Below are 23,855 nucleotides of genomic sequence, written 5' to 3' on the forward strand. Positions count from 1 at the left end.
TCTTTTCAATATTTTATATTCTGATCATACTATATTCGTTTCACAGATCAAACGCTACTACGCCTTCAAACTGAAGCACCACAAGCAATACGATGGCCTGATTCCCAGCAAGGAAACCAACATCTTCAACCAGAATATCTTGACAGTGCTCCCGAATAGGGACCACCTCGGTCGCAGAATACTAGTCCTTGAACTAGGCAGTAAGTAGCATTTTGTTTTGCCTGCCCTTCCGCGTTCCTCCTGCATTCTAGTTAGTCAAAAGGCGGATGAAACGCTACAAACGAAAAAAGATTTTATCGCAACTTTTTACCTAATTGGATGGATCATTAATTTCAAACTTTATTTTTCAAATGAATATACCTTACCATGTATGCAAACAAAGTAGGTAAACAAAATCTTTATACTGTAAATCTGTAAGAATTTTCCATATTAATCACGTTTGTTATGATGATGCTTTATAGCGTTTGAAATTAACGCTTCAATTACACGCTACCGCATATAAAGTCTTTATACAGGGTGTTAGGTAAATGGGTATATGAGCCGACACTAGCCCATGTTAACATGGTCATATAAATGGTATGGTGAAGTCAGAAAATTTATATCTTCATTTTAATTATTTTAATTTTCATACAATGGGATATTATAAAATTTATTTTGTATGAAAATTTAAAAGATTAAAATCATGATATCAAATTTCTGACTTCACCATACCATTTATATGCCTATGTTAACATGGGCTAGTGTCGGCTCATATACCCATTTACCTAACACCCTGTATATAGGTCAATAAAACAACAATAAATAATACTAGTACGATGCGTCTATAATAACATAGTAGGTAAATTCGTGTATCATAATTTGTTATGTTTGTGTATAAAAATGACTTTTATATCTAACTAATAACATTTTAATTTTTTAACCGCATCATCAGGAAAACCCATTTATGGGTATAATTACGAGTAAGGCTGTGACTTCTCGATACAGCTCTTACTTTTTTAGACACAAGTTTGACAACGAATAAATTAATTTATGGAAGAAATGATTGGTTCACAACTTTTTTTATAACAAATTACATTGGGTTACTACGATGCAGTTTAGTGCTACGATGCCTCTACATAACTAAATGCTACGGTTTTTAGACAATTTTTTGGACGCACTACACTGGTTTTATCACTTGTCATGTACTCACGGCCTTAGATAAAAACAAATCGTATAATATTACACATTATAAACTCAGCCACCGGAAAATTAACCAAATTACAGTTTGATGATAGAAGCAAATACTACCTACGTATTTTCATCGGACGTCATCTAACTTACAACTCGATATCAAAGACATTTACAATGCGATACATTACCTCCACTGTTATTATTATTCCAGACATATCTTCCGGGTCAATATGGCAATAAAAAAGGAATGAAAGATACGTGAAAACTACAAATAAGTACATAATTAAAGGTGTGTTATATACGCATTTAGTGCACTTGTTATTGCATTTGCGTACATTGCATTTGCATTTTATATGTCTCGAGAGACCTTATACTGTATTAGGTGTTCTTATATTGGTATTAGACCAAGTTTAAATGTCAATATATTGCTCACATTGAACTTAAAATGAACCTAAAACTATTCTTGGAGTGAAGGAGAACTGGATTGTAAAAGATTAGCTAGTACTATGATTTTAACCCTCATTATTCTATCTACGTTATTAAAAATAATCAAGTCCCTAAGATTGTAAGAGGATAATCCATAACAAAAACAAACCTTATTCTACGTAGCTAAAACATTGTAATAAGATTAAAACATAAAACACTTACTCTGTATTGATCCAACGAAGAATAATGACTTGACCTCATACTAGAGATGTAATGATCCTAATCATGAATCAAAATTAATCACGGCAGATCTGCAATCTTGTATGCAAATGATGTTATCATTACACTGGATAAATTAAAAGGTATCTTGCCTACCTCAGTACCTATTAAAAACTCTTCTCTTTTTTTAAAAATAGTAGTGCCTAGTTTTCAAAGAATGTACTTGCAGACGAGAGCAGTGAACACATTTGCAACTACATACATCATCATCATCATGATCATTTAGTCCGAAGTCTCCTTGAGTACGACCCTTTCTAATTTACGAGAGGCAGATGGAGGATAGGCACGCGTGTACGGGTTGGGCTTGCAATGACTTCTTATGTACATCTTACTTCTTACTAATATTATAAATGCGAAAGTTTGTATGGATGTCTGGATGTTTGTTACTCTTTCACGCAAATCTACTGAACGGATTTTGATGAAACTTTACAGTATTATTTTTTTTTTTTTTTTTTTTTTATCCACAACGAGGAAGCTCTTGGCCTGTATCTCACCTGATGGTAAGTAATGATCAGGCCGAAGGTGGAAGCGAGCTTCACCCGTATTCTTCTTTATAACCGAGAATAACATATAGGCTATACTTAATTTAGACAAACTAAATTACACGCGGGTGAAACCACGGGCAAAGGCTAGTATAAGATACACCATTGATTTATCTTGAAATGCTCGTTTGTACTTATGAAACTCCACTTACCTTTCCAGAACACTGGAACCACAACAAATGCACGCTGGACGAGGTGTTCAAAGGCTGCGTGCTGTTCCTGGAAGCCGCCATGTTGGAGCCAGAGACTCAGATCTGCGGAGCCGTGGTCATCTTTGACATGGAGGGCCTGTCCATGCAGCAGGTCTGGCAATTCACGCCACCCTTCGCCAAGAGAATCGTCGACTGGCTTCAGGTAATCAACGTAACAAACATTTAATGTAAAATTGTGATTAATTAGATACTTATAATGACGTAATTGGGTTCTGATTCTGTAATAAATTATATCTATCCCACTTAGGTCAATAAAACAATCGCATTGGACTTAGAAATTAAAGAGGATAGAGATAGGATAGGTGTTGTCTTTAACTAAGTGATATAGGAAGAGCTGAATAAGATATTGCCAGTGAAGTTCTAACAGTGCATAAGTGAAAAATGTACAGGAGATTGGTCGGAAAAAATCGGTCGGTCTTTCTTCATCCAATGGCATCAAAATGAACTGACGATATGGGAGTTTTATGATGATACCGATTACCGACTCTACTTCTAAGTACAATGCGCGAGTCCAACTCGTACTTGACTGTTTTTAGAATCATTGATGACGATTTAAACTAAACAAATAATATCTTACCTGATCCTCTCTCTGTAATCAACTATCAATTAATTTCGTAGATCTAATTGTATGAATTTTCAATTTCAGGAAAGCATACCAGTCCGAGTCAAAGGCCTCTACATAATCAACCAGCCGTACGTGTTCAACATGGTGTTCCAACTCTTCAAGCCGTTCCTGAGAGAGAAGCTGCGCTCGCGCATCATCTTCCTCGGCAGCGACCGCGAGGCGCTCCACAAGCATATCAGCCCGAAGTGCTTGCCTGCTTGCTATGGGGGCACTGTCAACATCCCCAGGGTTACTGGACCACAATGGTTGGAACTGCTGCTGATGTGCGACCAAGAATTTTGTGGTGAGTGGGATTTCGATACTTCGAAGCCATCAAGTAGAAGTTTGTGGCATTTTAGTTGTTGTAGCCTTCAAATTAAACAAATTGTCGCTAAGCTGAGCTATATTCTGCACTTGTGCCATTCTGAACTTTTTCCTTTACAGTTTAAGTGTAACACCTAGTTTTATCCCCCCATACAAAAAGAGAAGGGTGTTATAGACTAATGCTGCGGTACTTATATATCATTATTTCAGCGACGACATCATTTTGTTGTGTGTGTTATAGCCTTAGCAGGACCACCACTACTAGGATTTCATTGCCATTTTCTTAATTAGGTAATCGAAAGAATCGTTTTTCTTTTTTTCAGCCATCAATTCCTACGGGTACAAGAAAAAATGATCATCGTACAACAGAATCTACAATTAATTAAATATTAACATATCTTGTATGTGATCATAACAATTTGAGCGTCAATGAACAACAAGTAACGTATATTGTCGTGCGTAATAGATTATACCTATTTTAATTTTACTGCCTATGCAAAATGATTTTATTCAATGTAATTTCTTAGCGAATAAAATAGAAATTTAAAAATACTTATCATATCATGATCTTTTTAAGTCGTTCGCGTTTAAGTTCGTTCATTGAAATTGCTTGTAAAACATTCCAAATATCACAAATATGTATTAATATTTTTATAGTTTTGTCCACGGATAAAATATGTATTTTTATAATGTAACTATTTTTCACTTAGGCATAATAATAATTATGAAGAAAATATATTAGAATGATTGCCATTTAGAAATAATACCTCAAGTGATATAAAAGTATATTCATAATGTCATAGACCAAGCATGTTTGTTTATACACATAGAGGAATATAGTTTTATAAGTCGATGTTGCTTTTAGGTAGAGTTTCTTTTATATGTGTGCGTATAATTGTGATGTTTTTAATATTCTGTGTATATGCTCTAGACGAGTAGTACAGATGTTTATGAAATAGATCCTAAATGTTCAACATTAACAAATTAGTTATAATATTATGCTATAGGCTGTGATATATTCTTATTTATAAATATTGTATTCGATATATTATTTAAGTTAATTCAAAATCATTGAAACTTCAGTTGGTCCTATCTTACATAACTTAGTCATATTTTATGAGAATTGGCTATTCAATGAAAGTAGGGTATCTACGTTTTACGTGATACTATTTACCCTATTATTGGTAAGTAGATTTAGGTTGAGCTCAAATAATAAATTAAGTAAAACAAGGAACTGAGACCAACGTTGTATTCATCAAACCTTGTTATCGAATTCATTTACTTGCCTTATTTTTATGAAACCACTGTATTAAAAATATTATAAAAAGAAGAAGTAGAAATATTTAGTGCAATTAAAGTTATTATTGCCCGAGATATGGTGGCAATACTCTTTCATAAAACTGGTAGAAAAAATAAATATTGTGTAAAAGGTATGTTGTCTGTTAAAATTTAGAATAATAAACAAATAATATTTTTAAAACGTAGTTTTATTTTTATTGTATTATTACCGATACAACCAAAACCGCATTTGTACACAATTTAACAATAAGTTATATTTATTAAAACGGTAACTAAAATACATAGTACGTACTTTGATCTTCTTTTTCCATTGTGAGTGTTGTAAATAGGCTGAGGTCACAACCAGTCAGAAATTAACACCCGTATTCACAAACATTACTATGAGGCGCACAGGATTACACACGAACCAATCACAGAACTCTATTCAACGCTGTGAGTTCGATTTACTGATAAGAAAGCATCATTTGTGAATACGGGCGTTAAATATGCTTAAGGCGAAAAAACCCTATGGATTAGACAGGATCAATCGAATTGAATACGTACTTGGCGTAATTTATAAGTTATAATAACTTAACTACTTATACCTAGACGTAACTATAAAAATGTGACCAAGTCAGTTTTCCGACATTATAAATACGTATTGGCATTAAAATCCTAACAAACTTATTGTGAACTCAAAATGTATGAAATGGATATGGTGAATGTTATGTTTATCACAGATGATATTTTGATAGAACTCAATTTCATGGCTCTGAAAATGCTTTCATAATAAATTGGTCTACCATACATACTGGTAACAGGAACAGCCAATCACAGTATTTGACTTACTATGTCATATTATAATAAATAACGTGGTTAGTTCCAGTCACATTATGTTATACCTATCTTATTAAAATAACGATTACAATAGGGATCTATTAACATTGGTTCACTATACTGAGAGTTTGAACTTGGACATTTTATTTAATTTACCTTACACGAGTATAATGACATCCTTTTACCACATTTCATAACTTGAGTATCAAAAATAAATAAATTTATTACTTGTAACGAGTGGTAATTTTAAGTTTTTGTTTTTAGTTGTTTTTATTATTGCCTGAACTTTACATTATTATTATTTTACTTACATGACACCAAAATCCATTTGGCTGTTATAGCCTGACCAGTGGGTCTAGACAAAGTGCACTTTTTGATCGAATCGAAAATCGAATGCGTCAAAACTCCATACAAAAAAAGGCTTCTCGACCACTTTTCGACTGGTTTGCGATTAAAATGTGCACTTTGTCTAGACCCACAGGAACATAAAAACCCTGGCATAGAGGCGCGTCAATTGCATTTGATAGTGCAACACTGAGTACAGTCGTACCTGTGTTAAATTAATAGGCTAACTTTATGTATTAGGATTCAGGATTACGGGCTAATTTGATATTTTCATAAATTAACGAAAAAACATTATTATAGGTAACCTGGTTTAAATAAATTAAATGAAACCATCAATCGAGCTAGTAGGATTTATTTTATTACTCATCAATAATCAAATTCAGAACTTGAATATTCAACTGCAATGTTTGCTCATGAACGCTTCAAACTCGGTACTTTTTTCCCAATTCCATAAAATTCAACACTTAGAAAGTGACAAATAATTTTAAAATAGGTAGTTGAAACAAACCACAGCTAATTTTCATAGTGGACTGTACTATGCGATAAACATGTCAGTCAATTTGACAACCTTTGTTGGAAACATTATTCAATGAAAATATTGTCCGAATCCTTAGTATTTCTCTTCGACAAATACTTTAACACATTGTGAACCACTATTCTTTCACGACTATAAAAATATTTTAGCAATTTTATTCACAAAATCAATTGCGCACATTTAAAATAAAGTTTATTTACACTTTGACAGCAATAGACTGACATGCAAGGTGACATGTCAATGAAGTTTTCAGATAATGTTGCCATTAAAAGAAATTAGTACCATTAGTTTTCCGCAACATGGCGAGGGTTTTTATGTTCCTGGTCGGGCTATAAAACACTTTTTTCATAGAAAATACTAAGACGTAACCCGCTACCAAATCAACTGCAGTAAAATTTCTTAAAACGAACATTTAACTAAAAGGTACAGTTTAACCTTAAATTGTACAAAATGGTCCCGAAATGTAGGTTTATAGTGTACCCTATATCATAATGATGATAATTGCGGCTTTATACGCTAAGGGCCCGCCCGCTGGAGGTCATGACGCGTGGGCGTCCCGTGACCCGCGACGTGTGCTGCATGCCAGCGCGGTCACTTTGTTTTGTTGTTGTTGCTGACGTAGCCGTAGGAGTTGGCAGCTGGAATGAAAAACGTAACTGTATTTTCGGTATTTTCATTTGGTTTACTGTACGGTTTTTTTAAAGACTTGAATAAACTGCTTGGTTGGACAATACTGGAACCATGAGATAGTGAATATAAAGCTCAAAGGAGTCTCGGACGGAGTCAATTCTGTTAAAAACGTAACACTAAATTTCAAAAATTTTATTGTATTGATATTGTTACTAACATAACTCTGTGTGGATCATAATGGTCTGAAAAAACGCATCATTTATTATTATTATTATATAGAAGAATATGTCCGAATATTATAAAGAAAAAACACAAAAACATTCACACTTCTTAAAATTGGCACACCCTTTAATAGCCTAAGGACATAGCGCTATAAGAATAAATAGTTTCCTTAACTTGACCTTACTTAAATGACATGTGTTACGAGTTGGGAAGTGACTTGAGTATGGAACCGTGTTCGACTAACTAAAGTTTTGAATGGTTTATAACCGAACGAATATGTAAAAGGAAAAAATGTCTCGTAGTTAATTATGTTAGCGCTTTACATTCTAAGCCTGCGGTCGTAGGGCAAATCCCATAAGAGGCAAACGATTGCATGATGAGCATACATTATGGGTCTTGTTTGTAAGTGAAGTATGTTTAAAGCCTATCATGCTGTCCTTCCTTTGGGGCCAAGAGGTCAATTCCACCAACAAATAAAAAACTAGGTTGGACTAGAAACGATTTGGCAAGCGATTTCTTATCTGTTTATTCGTAGTATGAGAGTGACATAAATGTTAATAATATTTTTACATATAAATTTGTTTTGCTCCACACATTACCCAGCCAAAAGAATAATTTAATTTAGTAGAGTTTACTAGACCGAATGTGGCAGAAATTTTTGCCCCCACTGGGAATCAAACCTAGGACTAATTTATTTGCAAAATAAGAGGCTTTTAAATACCTTTGAAATCTTCCTCGTAGTGACGGAGCATTTGCCACAAAATCTTCCCGGAGATCTCAGGGTCAGGCAAGGTGCCTCCATGGCGTAACCTCAACGCGCTCGCGTCGACATGCGCCAATAACGATTGTTTATTGCTCCCGTGGAAGTGTATGCGCGAGCGCAGCTTCTCGCGTAAGAAAGGCTTGAAGATCGCGAATAGCATATTGAAGATGTATGGTTGGTTGATGATGTGCACAGCTTTTAGACGGATCGGGACGCAGTCCTGGAAATAGTTTAAATATTGATTAAGGAAAGTAGGACGCGAGTTTGATCATTGTTTGATGTTTCTACGAGAATAGTCATCAGCAGGGCAGAATGAGCACTTAAGTATGTCTCTTTGATTGTTACAGTGAGATTATAAGCTAGGTTCCCAATTTTTACTGACTCTTAATTAGATAGTATAAACCCCAAGGACCATTGCACCTTTTAAAAAGGTATCATTATATTGAATTAAAACTACTGTCCAAACCAAACTAAGAGGTTTCATTTAATGTAGGTAAGAAGTAGGTAGCTACTTCAAGCACATAGGTATTTAAATGTGTCCAGACAAAACAATTTGAAACAAATAATTTTAAAGGCATTCTTTTTGGGCTTCTTACAAGAAACGTTTCTACTGACAGTCGTAACGTGTGGTTTTGTGTCAGTAATTGCACTTAACTATAGTGTACGTCTTAATGACTGCCTGCCTGCGCTTTGTGGAGTCATGAGATGCTATCGCACAAAAATTTAAGAAATGAACAAGACGTGTAAAAATGGAGGTTTATACTGTAGCAAAATCTTAACATACTTAAATTTCCTTAAGTTCAATGCTCGTTTTCACCATCAATCTCTAATTTTTAAGTGACCCCTGTGGTAACACATAACAGGAATTTTGTTTTTATAGGGGTCACTTAAAAAGGATTGATGCATTGATGGTGAAAACGGGCTTATGAGACTTAATTTATTTCTCATCAAGAATGATTACATTTCTTTTAATCATCATCATTTTAGTCATAGGACTTCCACTGCTGAACATAGCCCTCCCGGGCCTCCCCCAATGATTTCCATATCGCCCGGTTGGATGCAGACCGTTTAGCGGCCAGCACATTGCATTACATTTCACTAAGAAAATATTATACAATGTACGTAAGGAGATCACGTAAATGTTCTTGTGAACTCTTATTTGAGGTAAAAAGCAAAATTTTTTCAAAACATCAAACAACAGCACTTCAAAAACATGAAACTTAAAAATCTATATTACATCAAATGCTAGGTATGTAGACCTATATTATGTGACACCATTTGTAGGTAGGTACTACGTAGGTACTTAACAAGTGCGGTTCATTGGTAATCTTGGCACAATTTCATATGGATGACGCATGTGGATGCGTCCATTGAATAGCCGATGACCAATTATCGCCAATTTACATGGCCACTGGCCATTGATCTTAGGATTGCAATATGGCGGGGTCATAAACTTTATGGTATAAAAAAACAGATTTTTGCATTGAAAACACTAACATGTTATGTAAAATATAAGATCATTTTTAGGGTTCCGTACCTCAAAAGGAAAAAACGGAACCCTTATAGGATCACTTTGTTGTCCGTCCGTCCGTCTGTCAAGACCCTTTTTCTCAGGAACGCGTGGAGGTATGAAGCTGAAATTTATATCAATTACTCAGGTCTACTGTCCCTTGAAGCTGTGAAAAAATCAAACTTCTAAGCCAACGCAATCAAAAGATACAGCCGTTTATGCCGCAAATTTTCGACACTTGCAAGGGAATCAAAACCTACAGGGTGCTTCCCGTGAACTCAGAATCTTGAAATTTAGTACGAAGCAACGTCTTATAGCATAGATAAAGGAAAAATTACGAAAACCATAAATTTTTAGTTACATCACATAATATATATTTTTTTAATAATTTTAAACTTACTACCCATTTCCTCATAAACGCGTAGAGGTATTAAATTGAAATTCATACCAAATACTCAGGTCTATAATACCTTTAAGCTGTAACAAAATCAAACTTCTATGTCAACGCAATCAAAAGAAACAGCAATTTAAGCTGCATATTTTGAAACTCGCAAGTACTCGCAAGGGAATCAAAACCTAAAGGGTACTTCCAGTCGACCTAGAATCTTGAAATTTGGCATGAAGCAACGTTTTATAGCACACATAAAGGAAAAATTCCGAAAACCTTAAATTTTTAGTTACTAAATATTAATAAATATAAACTTATGAATTTCATTTTGCAATAAAAATACCATAGTTATGACTCGATTGTCGTAATGAACGAACTTTGTAAACCTTGCAGGTTTGTACGGAACCCTCGGTGCGCGAGTCCGACTCGCACTTGGCCGGTTTTTAACTTGCACTAAACTTTTTCCTCGTCTTTGATCTTTCCTAATAAACACCATTAGCATTTTGGTAACGAATAAAGTAAATATTGGTCTAAATGTTGTTTTATGTATGACTTATGCCAGTTTTCATCATCAATCTATAATTTTTAAATGACCCCTATGAAACCAAAATTCCTGTTAATAATGTTACCGTAGAGGTCACATAAAAATTAGGGATTGATGGTGAAAACGGGCATTAGTCCCCGTGTAAAAATCCACATCGTATACCCATCAATCTGCTGTTTTAAGAAACAGATATTTTTAAAGAAACGACCTGACGTTTTAACACACAGAACTACTTAAATTGCAGACCTAGACATGTAATGTAATATTACCTGTATCCAGTCAACGATCATCTTGGCAAAGGAAGGCGTGAACTGCATGACTTGCGAGAACGACAGCCCCTTCATATCCAGTATGGAGACGACCCCGTTGATCTGCGTGAGTGGTTCCACCATAGCCGCCTCCAAGCCTAGCTGGATCCCTCGGAAGACCTCCGTCAGGGATACGTCCCGCGGGTTCCAGTTGGCTGTAGAAGACACTGTTATTTACAACTGGCGTAATTTTAGATAAGAGAACATTAAAAGCTAAAACATGCATTTTATTTACAGTCTGATGTTCATTTGACTGTAATGTTGTGAAGTTGAATAAACTTTGATTTATTATTCTATGTAAATGATAGTCACTTCAGTTTTTATTGGATCAAAAACGAGCTCGTGTTTGCGAGAAGCTTGTTTTGACGCACATATTTTAAGCTCAGTTACCTACTAACAATTAACGCACACAACTACAATAAAAAGTCACTATAAAAATGAATAAATTAGCTATAAAAATATTAATTACTACCTGCTGCCTTAAATTTTTAACCCAGTACCTACAGAGACCCAAAATTGCCACTTTGTTCAAATTTTATGCCATGAATTCAAACTCTAATGGCAAGTTTTGTGCTTTTATTATTTAATCTCAACATGTTATTTTGAATATAATTACTTACCCGATAATTATTATCAGTATAATTTCAGTAAGCAGATGAGGCGAGATAAAAATACGAAACATGACATGATAAAATTGTAAAATGAGAAATGATTTCATGATTAAAATTATTGAGTACTAATTTGATTACGATCATTACTAAAACTACCTTACTTCTGAATTCAGAAGTGATCATGACATGTGACAAATAAGAAATGTAACTCAATAATAGGTATACGTCGCGTTGAGACCCGTGTCTAAGGCTGTGTTGCACCACCTAACTTTGACTGTAACTATAACGATAACCGGTGCTTTTTATATGGAGTTTGACAGATTTTTGACGTTTGTCAAAGTTACAGTAAGATGGTGCAACCCAGTCTTACTATTTTAGTTGAAATGGAACGCGAAAATTTAAAATCTTATAAAAAATGATAACGTTATGTTAGTAAACCAATGGCCCATGAATGATCAAAAGACAAATAGTACCACCCGACTCAACGAGCATTAGCCTGCGGCCGTGCTGGTCCCTTGGCGAGAGAATTGACACGATGGAGTGGTCGAACGCAGCTCGGACTGACGTTGGTGTCAGGTCATAGCACTGGTCGGAGTGCGCGGTCCGGAATTTGTAGTATGCTTGTATCTGAAATTATAAAAAGATTATTTTTAAAATATACAGTGTGTTACTGCGGCTTTTTGCAACAATACAACGTAAGTAAGTCAGTCTTTTAGATGCAAGGTTGATAGAGTTGCAAGAGCGATATAATTGCAACGTAGATGCGCCTACCTAATGCTTGTGCATATTATTATCTAATATTAGTAATTACAACTAAGTTAACGGCTTTATTTGTAATTATAACATGATCATTCATCTCCTTTTCTTCTAGTAGACATTCATAGCTGGATAAAGCTCTCCCTAAAGGTTTTTCACAACAACCGGCCCAATTGCTCCATGCAACCTTCACAGCATAAAGCCGCTTAAATTGAGATAAGTTTTTGTTGGAATAAAAACGTCGTGATTTCTTATTTCCTGGCTTATTTTTTCCGTAGTTTAATTTTATATAGGCGTCTACCCATTTTATGGGCAAAAAGTTGCCGCATAATTTGCTAAGTGTTGACGCCAATGACAGTTTTCTTTGGAATTGAACGTCTAAAGGTCTTGACTCTTATTCATAATGGCTTAGTTAGAAGTAAACTGTTTATCATGCAAATGATACCTTCACTCGTATAAGTATACGGTTAGTGGTACAAGTCAATTTATTTGAGCCTTGACCGGTCGACCACCTGAGGATCAAGGCATAGAAAGAACAAAAGGAGGTGATCTGTGACAAAAGCGTAATAACACCTATTTGTGAACATGATGTCAACTTAATGCACTTTACCCTCCAACCCACCGACATAAGTCTTTGTTGTCAAAATCATACAAATTACATAGCATGATTCTTTTGAAATAAAGCCGCTACACCAAGCCGCCGGGTTTGGTGTGTAGAGTCCTTAAGTATCTACTTAATATCACCTAAATCAATAAATAAAATATTCTTGGATATTTTACACTGCGTCTCTAGTCCCAAACTAAGTAAAGCTTGTACTATAGGCACTAGATAACAACAACCTAAGTAACATTACCCTCAACTGGTATATTCATAAGAATTTATGCTTAGTAATAAATCTGCAAAATACACTTCTAATCTTCCTGCTTCAAAAATCGTTCAAGGTTTTAACCTTAATCTATCTTAGCCTTGACCATGTTTATAAGGTCTTATGGTCGATATTTAATCAACACCAAATAATGTATTTATTATAATTCTATTAATATTTTAATAGAATTATAATAAATACATTATTATTAACAACAAAAAATGGTAACTGTAGAATTGTTAATTTTATTCGAGCTTTTATTTGGTCTTATTCTAAAGCATAAATAGTTACAAAAACAAAACAAAAACATGTATCTTATTCTTACAAGTTTTGTGACCATTATCATCATCGTAATAAATAAAAAATACATACGTCAGCACTTATGTAATAAAAAATACGTACATCATTAACCGGCTTTATTGATGTCGGTTAAGAGCAGTTTTCGCGTGCTTGTTAATTTCATTCGTGATTTTATCGCGGGTACTTAGTGAAAAATACAAGGTAAGGGCCTTGGGTTTCAAACTAAGTTCCAGGTTCAATATACTCACTCGTAACCTACTTTGCTTTGTAATAAATTCAAAGATTATACAAAAATAACTTTTTGTTATTTTTCTTTGTAATTAAAACAATGTAACAGAAAGGACTTATGGTACAAACGTGATTTAAGATTAGTTGACTCAAAGTACTTTTAATGACCTGTAAACTGTACGTTAACCTCAGTTAAGCTAGAAAGCGTGTGAAGAGTCATTTTATTGTCATCCAAATGTTTAAGTACTTGGAAAAACTGTGCATCTCACGACTTAATTGGAAATAAACTGTTGAAATTGACTCTTAACTTACCCTTTTGTAAGCGCTTTCTGCATAAAACTTGCATGGCCGCAGGAATTTCATTAGGAACTCATTGTTGTCTATCGGTATTACTAGTCCGGTCTCTCCTGGAAAAGAAAAAAAGACAATAAGAATGATTAAATAATAATAAAATAAATTAAATAATAAATTGAATTTGGATTTTATGTATAATTTTTTTTATAATCCAGCATTTTTACAGGGTCTTATTGTGAAAAAATGATTGGAACTAGAATGTATGGTAAGTCACCCTTTAGGTTAGGTAAGTAAGTAAGTAAGGTAACTAACTAAAGAATATGTTAGTGCAGGATATTTTGTGGTACAAGTAGAGTCAGAAAAGACATACAGGAAGAAATGGCTTTGTAGATATTACTGATATTTGTATCAAATAGTAGAAGGTGGCATCTAAATGCCGCCTAGACGCTAGCGTCTAGACACCAATGTCACATTATTAATACGCACAAGGTTTTCAAGTTGTATTTATGAATGCACAAACATAGAGTGTATCTAAATTATTAATCAACTTTGGAAACAAGCCTTCATTAACACAAATCGCTAAGCACTCAAGAAAAGTAACTTAAATACACAAGCAACAGCAACCTTTCTACTCGCAGGCTTCATCATATGGAGGATGAATTCTTCGAGGGAAATGTATGATTCTTATATGTTTCTTCATAGAGCATGATATGACGCAAGCATCGGCTGCGCAAGATCTGCATTAAAGTTTGCATCATTTCATTCAATATGCAAAGGTTCAAAGACATCTTATGATCACAAACATTCCTATAGCATTCGTTTAGAGTCTAGATTTAACTACACAATCATACTTATTATTGTTTTTAAATAGTTATAGGTACGTGTTGATTTTCATAGCCATTTTGATATTCAAGTGTAATGTCAGCTTAATTATTGTAGGTTTGTCCCCAACTAAGTATTTAGCAAGTGCTAATTACTTTACCTTGGGATTTGTCAACATCATTTATTTAATATTTTGTTAACGTAAAAATATTTGTGACTGGCTGGATATACGCAAGGCTCATACCGTAAATTAAAACCTCAGAGACACATGTTCCAGCTAACGCGCAACTGTTAGCGACGTACGGGATACGGAATAAATTGCTCTACCGTAGCTTCGAGGGCGAACGTACATTTGCCTCATTGTCTCCTACATAACCAAGTAGTTGTTAAGTGGCATTACGCTCCATTTCTCCCCTCTTAGAGCAGAGGCTACTCAAATGCCTGATGTCTGTAATATATTTCAATTATGCAACTTTAAGTAATAGGTTGATGAAGACCTGCAGCTGGTGCGAGATAACCTTGGTGACCTTCCACGTTTCACACCCATAGAGCAGAACGTTAGACCCGAATATTTTGATCTTGACCCTTCGGGTCAATTTCCGTAACTGCCATATGGGGCGAAGTTGTGCGAAGGTAGCTCTGGCCTTGGCAATGCGCGAAGTCCCCAAGGAAAACGCAAACGTGGTCGACCCAGGCAAACTTGGCGGCGCACTGTAGCGGACGAGGCGAAGAAGATCGGCAAGACCTGGAGCGAGATCAAGCGAGAAGCTCAAGATCGAACGAGATGGAGGACTGTTGTGGACGCCCTCTGCCCCATCTAGGGGACATAGGACCATAAGTCAAGTAAGTCAAAGTAATAGGTAGGTTCCGTCCCTTGCTTCTTTCCCTGCCAATTTCACGTCTTCTACTCGTAGGGTCAGGGAGGCAACAGTGACTCACTTTTTTTTCGAAGCTTAATAAAAATAGATATCGCTTTAATATTGGCCTAAAATTTGCTCACATTTTAGATACACCCCAAGTAACATTTTACTCCATTTAAGAGTTCACATTTAGTTCCAATGTGTACTTAAAGCATTAGTACAGTTCACTCGTGATGTATAAGCTGTATTATTGCAATTAATTACACCTATTCCTGTCTAAGGGACTTATAGGAGTGTAGACTAGTGTAGAGTTATACTTTTATACGATTGTTGGTGTTATAATACTCTAACAACTATCCTTTAGTCAGCCATCTGACTAAGAGCATTATAGGAGGGTAGAGATACGGCAACCGCTGTTTAACGGCCTACTTGTACGATGTTATAGAGCTAGCATTTTAATAGAACACACGTGGTCATTTATAAAGCCAAAGGCTGTTATGTTTACTTGTTTTAGACTGTTATACAGCTAGTAGCTGTAGTAGGACTTGTTTGTGATAATTAAAATAACCTTTTTTTACTATCTGTACAAAAGTGTTTCAATGGTTCGCATGTACACTGTAGGCTGTTAAAAGGACTATATGTGTTGTCCATTAACATCAATAGCAGTTTATTTGTCCACAAGTACTACTCTTATTTGCTTTAAGCTGAACACGAATGTGAATGTGATATTCTATTACACATTTCCCCAAGCCTGATTCTAGTTGTTCATGGTGGTTCTGTACATGATGCAGAGGAAAATATTATGCCTGAACCTGAAATTTCCCTTCAAAATATACCAGATATCAGAGTGTGATGATTGCAGTTCTTGTGATAGTGAATACCATTTTGATTTGGACAATTATTTAACCTTTCGCAAAAAAAAAATAAGAACATGGGCTATTGAAAATCGTATTCCTCATTCCGCTTTGAATAAATTGTCAAGCATAATAAACGAATTTAAACCGGGAACACTACCGTCTGATGCTTTAGGTATTCATACTTGACTATTAGTACCTGGGCTAGGCGATTTAACGGACATTAATAATTTTTATTGCGGATCTCTAAAATTTCAGTATTTGAAAGAATTAAAGATACACAATTGACCTGAACTAGGTACATCTTAAAGCTGTACATAAGTTCACATTAGAATAAATTTATAGACATTAGCGCTGTAGTGGTACAAATGTGGAACTTCATATAGATAACAGCATTCTAACAGAACACATGTGAACCTAATATACGCTCACCGCATTAAATTGGAGTTATAACAGTTCACATAGCCGTATTTCATTTCCACCATTTTGTTCTACATAACCTAAAATATTTACCAAATAAATCTCCAAAATTAATGCAGATTTATCACAAAATTCGCAGATAGAGCGATTGAGTTTTGGTTTCATGTTATAATTAATTACCGTAATATAATTATAATGCCAATCCAATATCAAAAACTGAAAATTGTAGATTTCCTCTCAGCCAGTTTTAAATATTTTAAAATGAATATCGCGTTTTTACAGAGGCGCGTAAATATTTTAGCTGTAAATATGTATACATTTCACGATAAAGTTGCATTCCCAATGGCATTAACATTATTAAGTATTTAAAACCCGTGTTATTATTTGCATAAATGATTATCCGCCCGAGTTGTTTCCCTCTTGGCACTCACGTACAAATACCAAACTAATATTAAAATGTGGAAATAATTTAAGACACACGTGAACTTTAGGTAGCATTGGAGTACTTTTGTCGGACTTTATAACTTTGAAAGCTGTGCATTTAGCCACTTGTTACTCTTTATTGTCCTCACGTACGTTGTATGGTTCACACTGCGTCCCATATAGTGCCGTAAGTCAGCCTTAAGTACGATGTTACTACTTAAACTGCTATTATAATGCTATTATACTGCTAATGTACAGCCATAGTGAACTTAAAGCTGTCTAATTTGTGCCCAAACTGGTTCTATAAAAGCATTATAGCAAGCTATACAGCTCGTATACAGCTGACATACACAGCTTGTGGAGTACATGTGAACGACTATTGAACTCTTAAATGGAGTAAAATGTTACTTGGGACTATTGAACTGTAACTGAGCACTCATGATTCTACATTATTTACTACTTATGTCAAAGTAGGAACCTAAAACAAAAAAATGATAATTGAGCCACTGTGGACTACTAGGTGTACACACTGACTCACTACCGTGGTACACAGTATTAACGTGGTACGGCAGTATTTATATGAAAAGAAAATGCCCATTCCGCGTAGTTTTTTATTAGAAATAATAACAAAACTGCACAAACTATTCTTATTATAATCAACAATTCAACACGACTCTTAGTACTTTTATTGCTACCTATAAGATCTTAAGTCATCTCAATCTCTTCGTTATTTATTTCTTCCCTATTTTTCTGTCGGTTTTTTTCCGTGGCATTCTGTAAATAAAAAAACAAAATTCGATTTAAAGTTAGAAAAATATTGAATTCCTATAAACTACAAAAGTATTAAAATTGAGTCACTGTGTACTTCTACGCCATTTTGTAAATATTTGATCAAAAAAACCAAGATGTAAAACAAATAAGTCAAAATTCGGATTAAAGACAATTGATACAAGACCTACTATCCGATAAATATAACGGCTATTACCTATAGCAACAAACAAAGATATGAAAACAATCGAAACTCACCTTAGAATGTAATTTAGTGGGCGCGAAAACAAAAAACATTCCCTCACCCTTCCGCACGGCACTTGACCGGCGAGCAAACTGGTTTAAACGTGTTCGGGTACCAAGACCTTTGAATCGGTAAAAGAGACAAATATATATTCCTATGCCTTCAGGTCGAAACATGACTGAGCCACTGTAGCCGACCGAGTCACTGTTGCCTCCATGACCCTACATTTCGCTTTTTGAGCCACATTAATATTGCTTACTATTTTTACAGTTCAAAAACTTGTTTTTATAAAAAAAAGACTTGACAATCCTACATCTAGTTCTACTTGACTTTAACAAACATCAAAAGTCTGTCAAACTCCATACAAAAAACATCAGTTATGGTTATAGTCACAGTTAAAATAAGGCGGTGTAACTTCTTAGCCCTAGATTGTATACTCATGCAGTGGTTCCCCAAGATTCAAATGATCACTGATCTAGTGGTAATAAAGACCTTTGAGTAGCTGTTATAATATTATCAAAGTACCCGCAGAATCCGTCAAGGACGATATTGTAGAAGCTTTACGACATAGGATGCTGCCAAGGCACATTGTGCTAAGCACAACATAATTATGTATGTACAATTATTTATGGAACAGGTACCTACAATTTTCCGTCGTAATTTTTCCGGTTCATAAAGGGCAAGTCTATCTATTTAAGGAAAAACCATGAAGTCAATTTAATGAATGTAAGACTAAAAATTATAGTTATTAATTTCGTAATAACTAGGGTTAAAAAGGAAGGGTAAAGTAAAGGTTCTGTTAGTCATAAAGGATTTTTAATTTTTAATTTCTGTAATGACAGAAGAAAATCTACTGCCTGGGGACCTTGGTTAAACAGCCATTATTTTTAATTGGTAAATATTTAAACAGGAAGCCTGGTAAAATAATATTTCACTAAGAACTACGTAAGCTGTAGTCAAACAAATTAAGCGAATAGAATAATTTATATAATATTCTGAGTTTACTCTAACCATATCAGATAGTTAAATTATATAAAAAGTCGAATAACTCTTGTTTCTTCAACAACAGTAGTAAGGTATATTTTTTAAAAATGTTAATCAATGACCAATAACTGTCGCTTAATTATAAACAACCAATGACGCTACCTATCTAATTGGTTGGTAAGGTCATAGCATTCTTAGAAAACAAATAATTTATATGGTGTTTACGACATTAATGTGTTTTGCATGTTCTATGACTTAACTGCCGTATACGTAGTTGCTCAGTTAATTGTAGTCAAATCCAATATATATTTTAATTAAGTAAGTACATGCCATTTTATCCTTAAACGAAAAACAAGTCTTAGATCCAAATACGTCAACTATGTCTCGAGTTCACAACAAGTTTTTTTTATATTGCTGTTGGTTAGACAAGGATAAAATTATACGACCTAGTCCGTCAGTAGATTTGTATAAATAATAACAATCATTTATTGATACGATTCTGAATTTAAATTTGTTTAGGATTAGGACTAAAAAATCCTTAATCCTTTTAAGTTCCAATTTATACCTTTACAATTAAAGGTAGGACAGACGGTAGAGTCACTTTCGTATTTTGTATATTAGTCAGGATTAGAACAAATTACTTAAATACCAGGTAGCTACTATACTATTTTGATATTATGTGGCCTGCATGTCACCAAGTTTAGTAACAAACCGGTACTTAGGTACTGCCTAACTTGCATAGAACCTTGCTCCAAGCTCTGTTCAGCTATGGCTACACTTACAATTTGTCTATTTTAAAATAAAGGTTGACTTAAACTAATTAGTTTGTATACTTACTAGTATTTATAAGTGAATTTATCTAGTAATATCTTGCATTTGTTATATTTCATTCGTATCTGAATAATAACCTGTAAAATACATCGATTATAGGTACTGCAAACTAAATAATAGTAAAACGTTTACCTCTTTTTTGAGACTGTCTGGCTATTTTTAAACCGTTTACAATGATTAAAATGACCTTGTAAAGACCACAAAAAATAGTCAAAAGTATATATCCATTTCAGTCTTCTAACGAGCGGTTGTTAAAACACAACCTAAACAACTAATTTCGGTTCAAACCTACAAGGATTCCGCATTATATTCGAACTTTCAGATAAATTAAAATTGAAATATGAAACATCAAGAAGGTAATGTTTGTACTACTATGACCTTATTTTTATCGAGGACATGAAAAATAGTTTTTAAAAATAAAACACTCAGTTCTAAAGCATAAATATCTAGGTTAAGTTAAGTAACAACCTAACATTTTTTTAGCCTCTAACCAGAGGGTTAGAGGCTATGTTTCGCAGAGGCGAAACTATCATAAAAACCACAAATTACACGAAAACCGTTCCACATCACATAACCTTTTGTTAGTGAGATACTCAAATACCTATTAGACTTTAAACTAGGCAATTAAAATTTAAGTATTAAATGGTAAAGTACCACCATAGTACCACATACTTACTTAAACATTTTGACAGTTTTAGCTGTGGTTTTAGTATACTGAAAACCTTATTAGAATCTTTACAACTTAAATACTTACCTACCTATTCGTTGGTATCAGCGATGGTGAAAGTACGAGTACTTACCTACTACTAATTGATATAATTGCACTTTATGCAGCTAAAAAACAAGTTGAAGAGTCAATCGAGGCTAATTAATATCAATTTTCTTAGACTGTTACTCATATCAAGATCTCATCATCACAAATAACAAGCGGTATTGACGATCGGTTTATAATGAAGTCTAAGTCTCACTGTCAACTAAGTAGGTACATACAGTAATTCGATCCAGGACCTTCGACCTCGATACATTAGCTCATTTATTACCCTGCACTACATACGATCATAACAACTGCAGTGTTTAAGTCTGCTCACATAATGCTTTGTCCTCAAATTAACCGGTAATTGACCGGAGTAGGGATGCGCCCGATCCGATATTTCCAAAGATAGGATCGTGAACATGCGGCATTGCAATTTGTGTGAGTTCGTTTGCAATTTTAAATTCTAATGCTTTTAGAATATATCGATTATTTAAAACTATGCAAAATAAGAACATGTTTTTAGTTAAATTACGTACTTAGTCATCAGAATTTTGGCTCTAGCGTTATCAATCAATTATAATTTTTTTTAATGCAGAACAATTGCCTGTACCTATTTTACATAATTATGAACTGTTGATTTGTACAAAAATATTAAAAACAAAGGATTGGTTTAGTGTTTATCATTCAATTTCAGGATTAAACGTTAATTTGATAAACAAATGAGTTTGATAAATCATTCGACTTTATACAAAATAAATTTTAGCGATGCATTTATGTATTAATAATTATTTACCATCCATGGTGTACCTACCTACTGTAATTCAGATCCTACAGTGAATATTCGACATCCCTACCTACTTCAGAGTCGCCTCAGATCGCTCCAATTTGTTTATTGGGCTACTTGCGGTTTGGTCAGCAGCTTCATTAACATTGCTCTGAATCTTGATATTGGTTAATTGACTCTCATAAAGCTTGTATTTGAAGCTTTTGCAAATATAATTTATTAAAATGCTGAAGTTACCTCATTTATCATCCATTATTATCAGATACATTAAGTTTCTTTTACTATGTTTTCTTAAGCACATACAAGAAACACGTTTCCTTGGAAAATTACCGTCGTATAGACCCAGATACCTTTCCCTCGATATCGCAACAAAATAGAATCAAGAATCTATGATTTTATTTTGTCATAAAATATCTGAAAGCTCGCACATAAACTAGTCTCCTATTTCGATTTTCTAGGAAATGTCTACTACATCTGATCTATTTACTTAGGATAATCTTAAGCATGGTATTAAACTACTACTTTGCAAATATTTAATTACAGATAAGCATATCAACAAATAATACTAAACATTCTTTGATGGAACATCATACCCAATCGGTTTCCATAAGTTAGTATTTAATTATTAAATTCACGTTGTCAATAATAATAGCGATAACAATTTTGTAATCTTTACATATAATTATATTTTTATCGGTATGTAAACAGATAAAATTTGTTGCAAGAAGTAGATAACTATTTACACAATTCTATAAATCTGAATATTGTTGTATGATTATGTACATAAAGAGAGAATATTTATGCCCACAATTAAATAAAAGAGAGCTCTACAAACCAAAATCGTATACCTCAATTAATAAATAACCTCTACATCTGTATTATTTACTTACATCAGAAGTAGGCATTAACACAATATATTACCAGCATACCTAATAACTTTTGTAAATAAATATTATATTCTGGTTTTTATGTATATCGTGAATGTGTGCGTAGAGACAGAATGCTCGAGCTTTCACTCACCTCTTAAAAGTTTCCTGAGTTCTTCTATCGCAGCAGCCACGATCTCCGGCGTTTCCCGAAGTTCCTTCTCAGCCTTTTCTTTAGATTGTTTGTCCGTTATAGGTCCATTTTCTAATTGAATTATATTTTTCCCCCACATCACGTAAGGCTTTCCATCTTCATTAAATTGTAATTCCATTTTGTATTTTTTTCGACTTACTAAAATAACTCGAAGTTTTTAATTTATTAAATAGACTGCTCTAGTAATTTTCCAAGCACTGGGAGGACAAGTTAAAGTTAATGTATCAATCTTAGACCCTTCACTCGCATTTCGACACAGATATCAAACGGCTTCGCCAAATTAGTCCAACAACTTGATTCACAACACTACACCTGGTGTTAAAAGCAAAACGAAACGCGCTCTCTCTGTAGAGAAAGCTCCGAAAGATAAGTTGTTGATGGTAAAATCACTGTGACAGTATCAGATGTCCGCACGCAGCTGAGTGCCAGCCTGACTGGCCGGCGCCCGCGCATCTTAACGGTATCCCACCACTTCCATGCTTCCGAATGGTAAAGTTCCGACGCTACGGTGGTCTCCGCGTAGCCTCTCAGTCTCAAATCACTTCGATCACATAGCATCTTATTTGCAAACTAAACAAAAAATATACAGCACTGTAATCAGGCCATGATCCAACATTATACTGAAAAATTTAATCAATATCCGATTTTGCCTCCACTATTATTGCTCAACATTAATTATATTATCGATTTCTCCAAATCAAGGAGTAAATAATAACTTTACAATTTAAAGAACACCTATAAATTTATACCTAAAGATAAGGATGGTAGCGTTCTGAAATAAGTTAAGTAATATTCAATGTAAGAAATGTTTTTACAGTAGGTACCTACTTTACTTAGTAACTAATTGAGTAACTTTGGACACTAAAAATATTTTAGTAGCTCTTAAAGGTACCTACTTAGTCACAAGCAAACAGTAGGTATAAAGATGCATTTATTGCATTCGAAACAACTAATATCCGATACCGCAGTCTGTAATTTCATACTATTTTACGTAGCTATCGATAGTTAGTGCCAAGGCTCCTCACCTACAAGAGGCTTTAGCCAAAAAAACTTGAGATG

The 23,855-nt window shown here is 34.2% G+C and overlaps 2 protein-coding genes across 4 annotated transcripts in view; one reads left to right on the forward strand and one right to left on the reverse strand.

The window, feature by feature from the left end:
- LOC135087670 (alpha-tocopherol transfer protein-like) overlaps positions 1-5,037 on the forward strand; it is a 28,973-nt gene extending 23,936 nt beyond the window's left edge. For both annotated transcript variants that reach the window (XM_063982414.1, XM_063982415.1), the window contains exons 4-7: positions 47-200; positions 2,578-2,771; positions 3,276-3,537; positions 3,881-5,037. In XM_063982414.1, the coding sequence (XP_063838484.1) occupies positions 47-200; positions 2,578-2,771; positions 3,276-3,537; positions 3,881-3,912 (642 nt within the window). In that variant the 3' untranslated portion in view covers positions 3,913-5,037. The remainder of the gene's footprint in view (positions 1-46; positions 201-2,577; positions 2,772-3,275; positions 3,538-3,880) is intronic.
- LOC135087671 (clavesin-1-like) lies at positions 5,027-23,453 on the reverse strand. 2 transcript variants are annotated; one of them, XM_063982416.1, is made up of 6 exons: positions 22,737-23,453; positions 13,991-14,085; positions 12,002-12,155; positions 10,879-11,072; positions 8,126-8,387; positions 5,027-7,190 (listed from the first exon to the last, which is right to left on the reverse strand). In XM_063982416.1, the coding sequence occupies exons 1-6, from the start codon at positions 22,912-22,914 to the stop codon at positions 7,144-7,146; spliced, it is 930 nt and encodes a 309-aa protein (XP_063838486.1). In that variant the 5' UTR covers positions 22,915-23,453; the 3' UTR covers positions 5,027-7,143. The 2 variants fall into 2 exon arrangements, with proteins under 2 accessions (XP_063838486.1, XP_063838487.1); XM_063982417.1 differs by having other exon boundaries at positions 12,005-12,155; positions 22,737-23,450.
- Positions 23,454-23,855: the final 402 nt, after the last annotated feature.

The sequence above is a fragment of the Ostrinia nubilalis genome, chromosome 3 (assembly GCF_963855985.1).
Source record: "Ostrinia nubilalis chromosome 3, ilOstNubi1.1, whole genome shotgun sequence".
NCBI classification, from domain to species: Eukaryota; Metazoa; Arthropoda; class Insecta; order Lepidoptera; family Crambidae; genus Ostrinia; species Ostrinia nubilalis.

Bases quoted from the DNA above. Each gene is read 5' to 3' on its own strand.
- LOC135087671 (XM_063982416.1), bottom strand. From the start codon at position 22,914: ATGGAATTACAATTTAATGAAGATGGAAAGCCTTACGTGATGTGGGGG. The intron at 14,086-22,736 runs GTGAGTGAAAGC...TTTCTTTTCCAG, and splicing joins ACTCAGGAAACTTTTAAGAG to GAGAGACCGGACTAGTAATA. The intron at 12,156-13,990 runs GTAAGTTAAGAG...TTATAATTTCAG, and splicing joins CAGAAAGCGCTTACAAAAGG to ATACAAGCATACTACAAATT.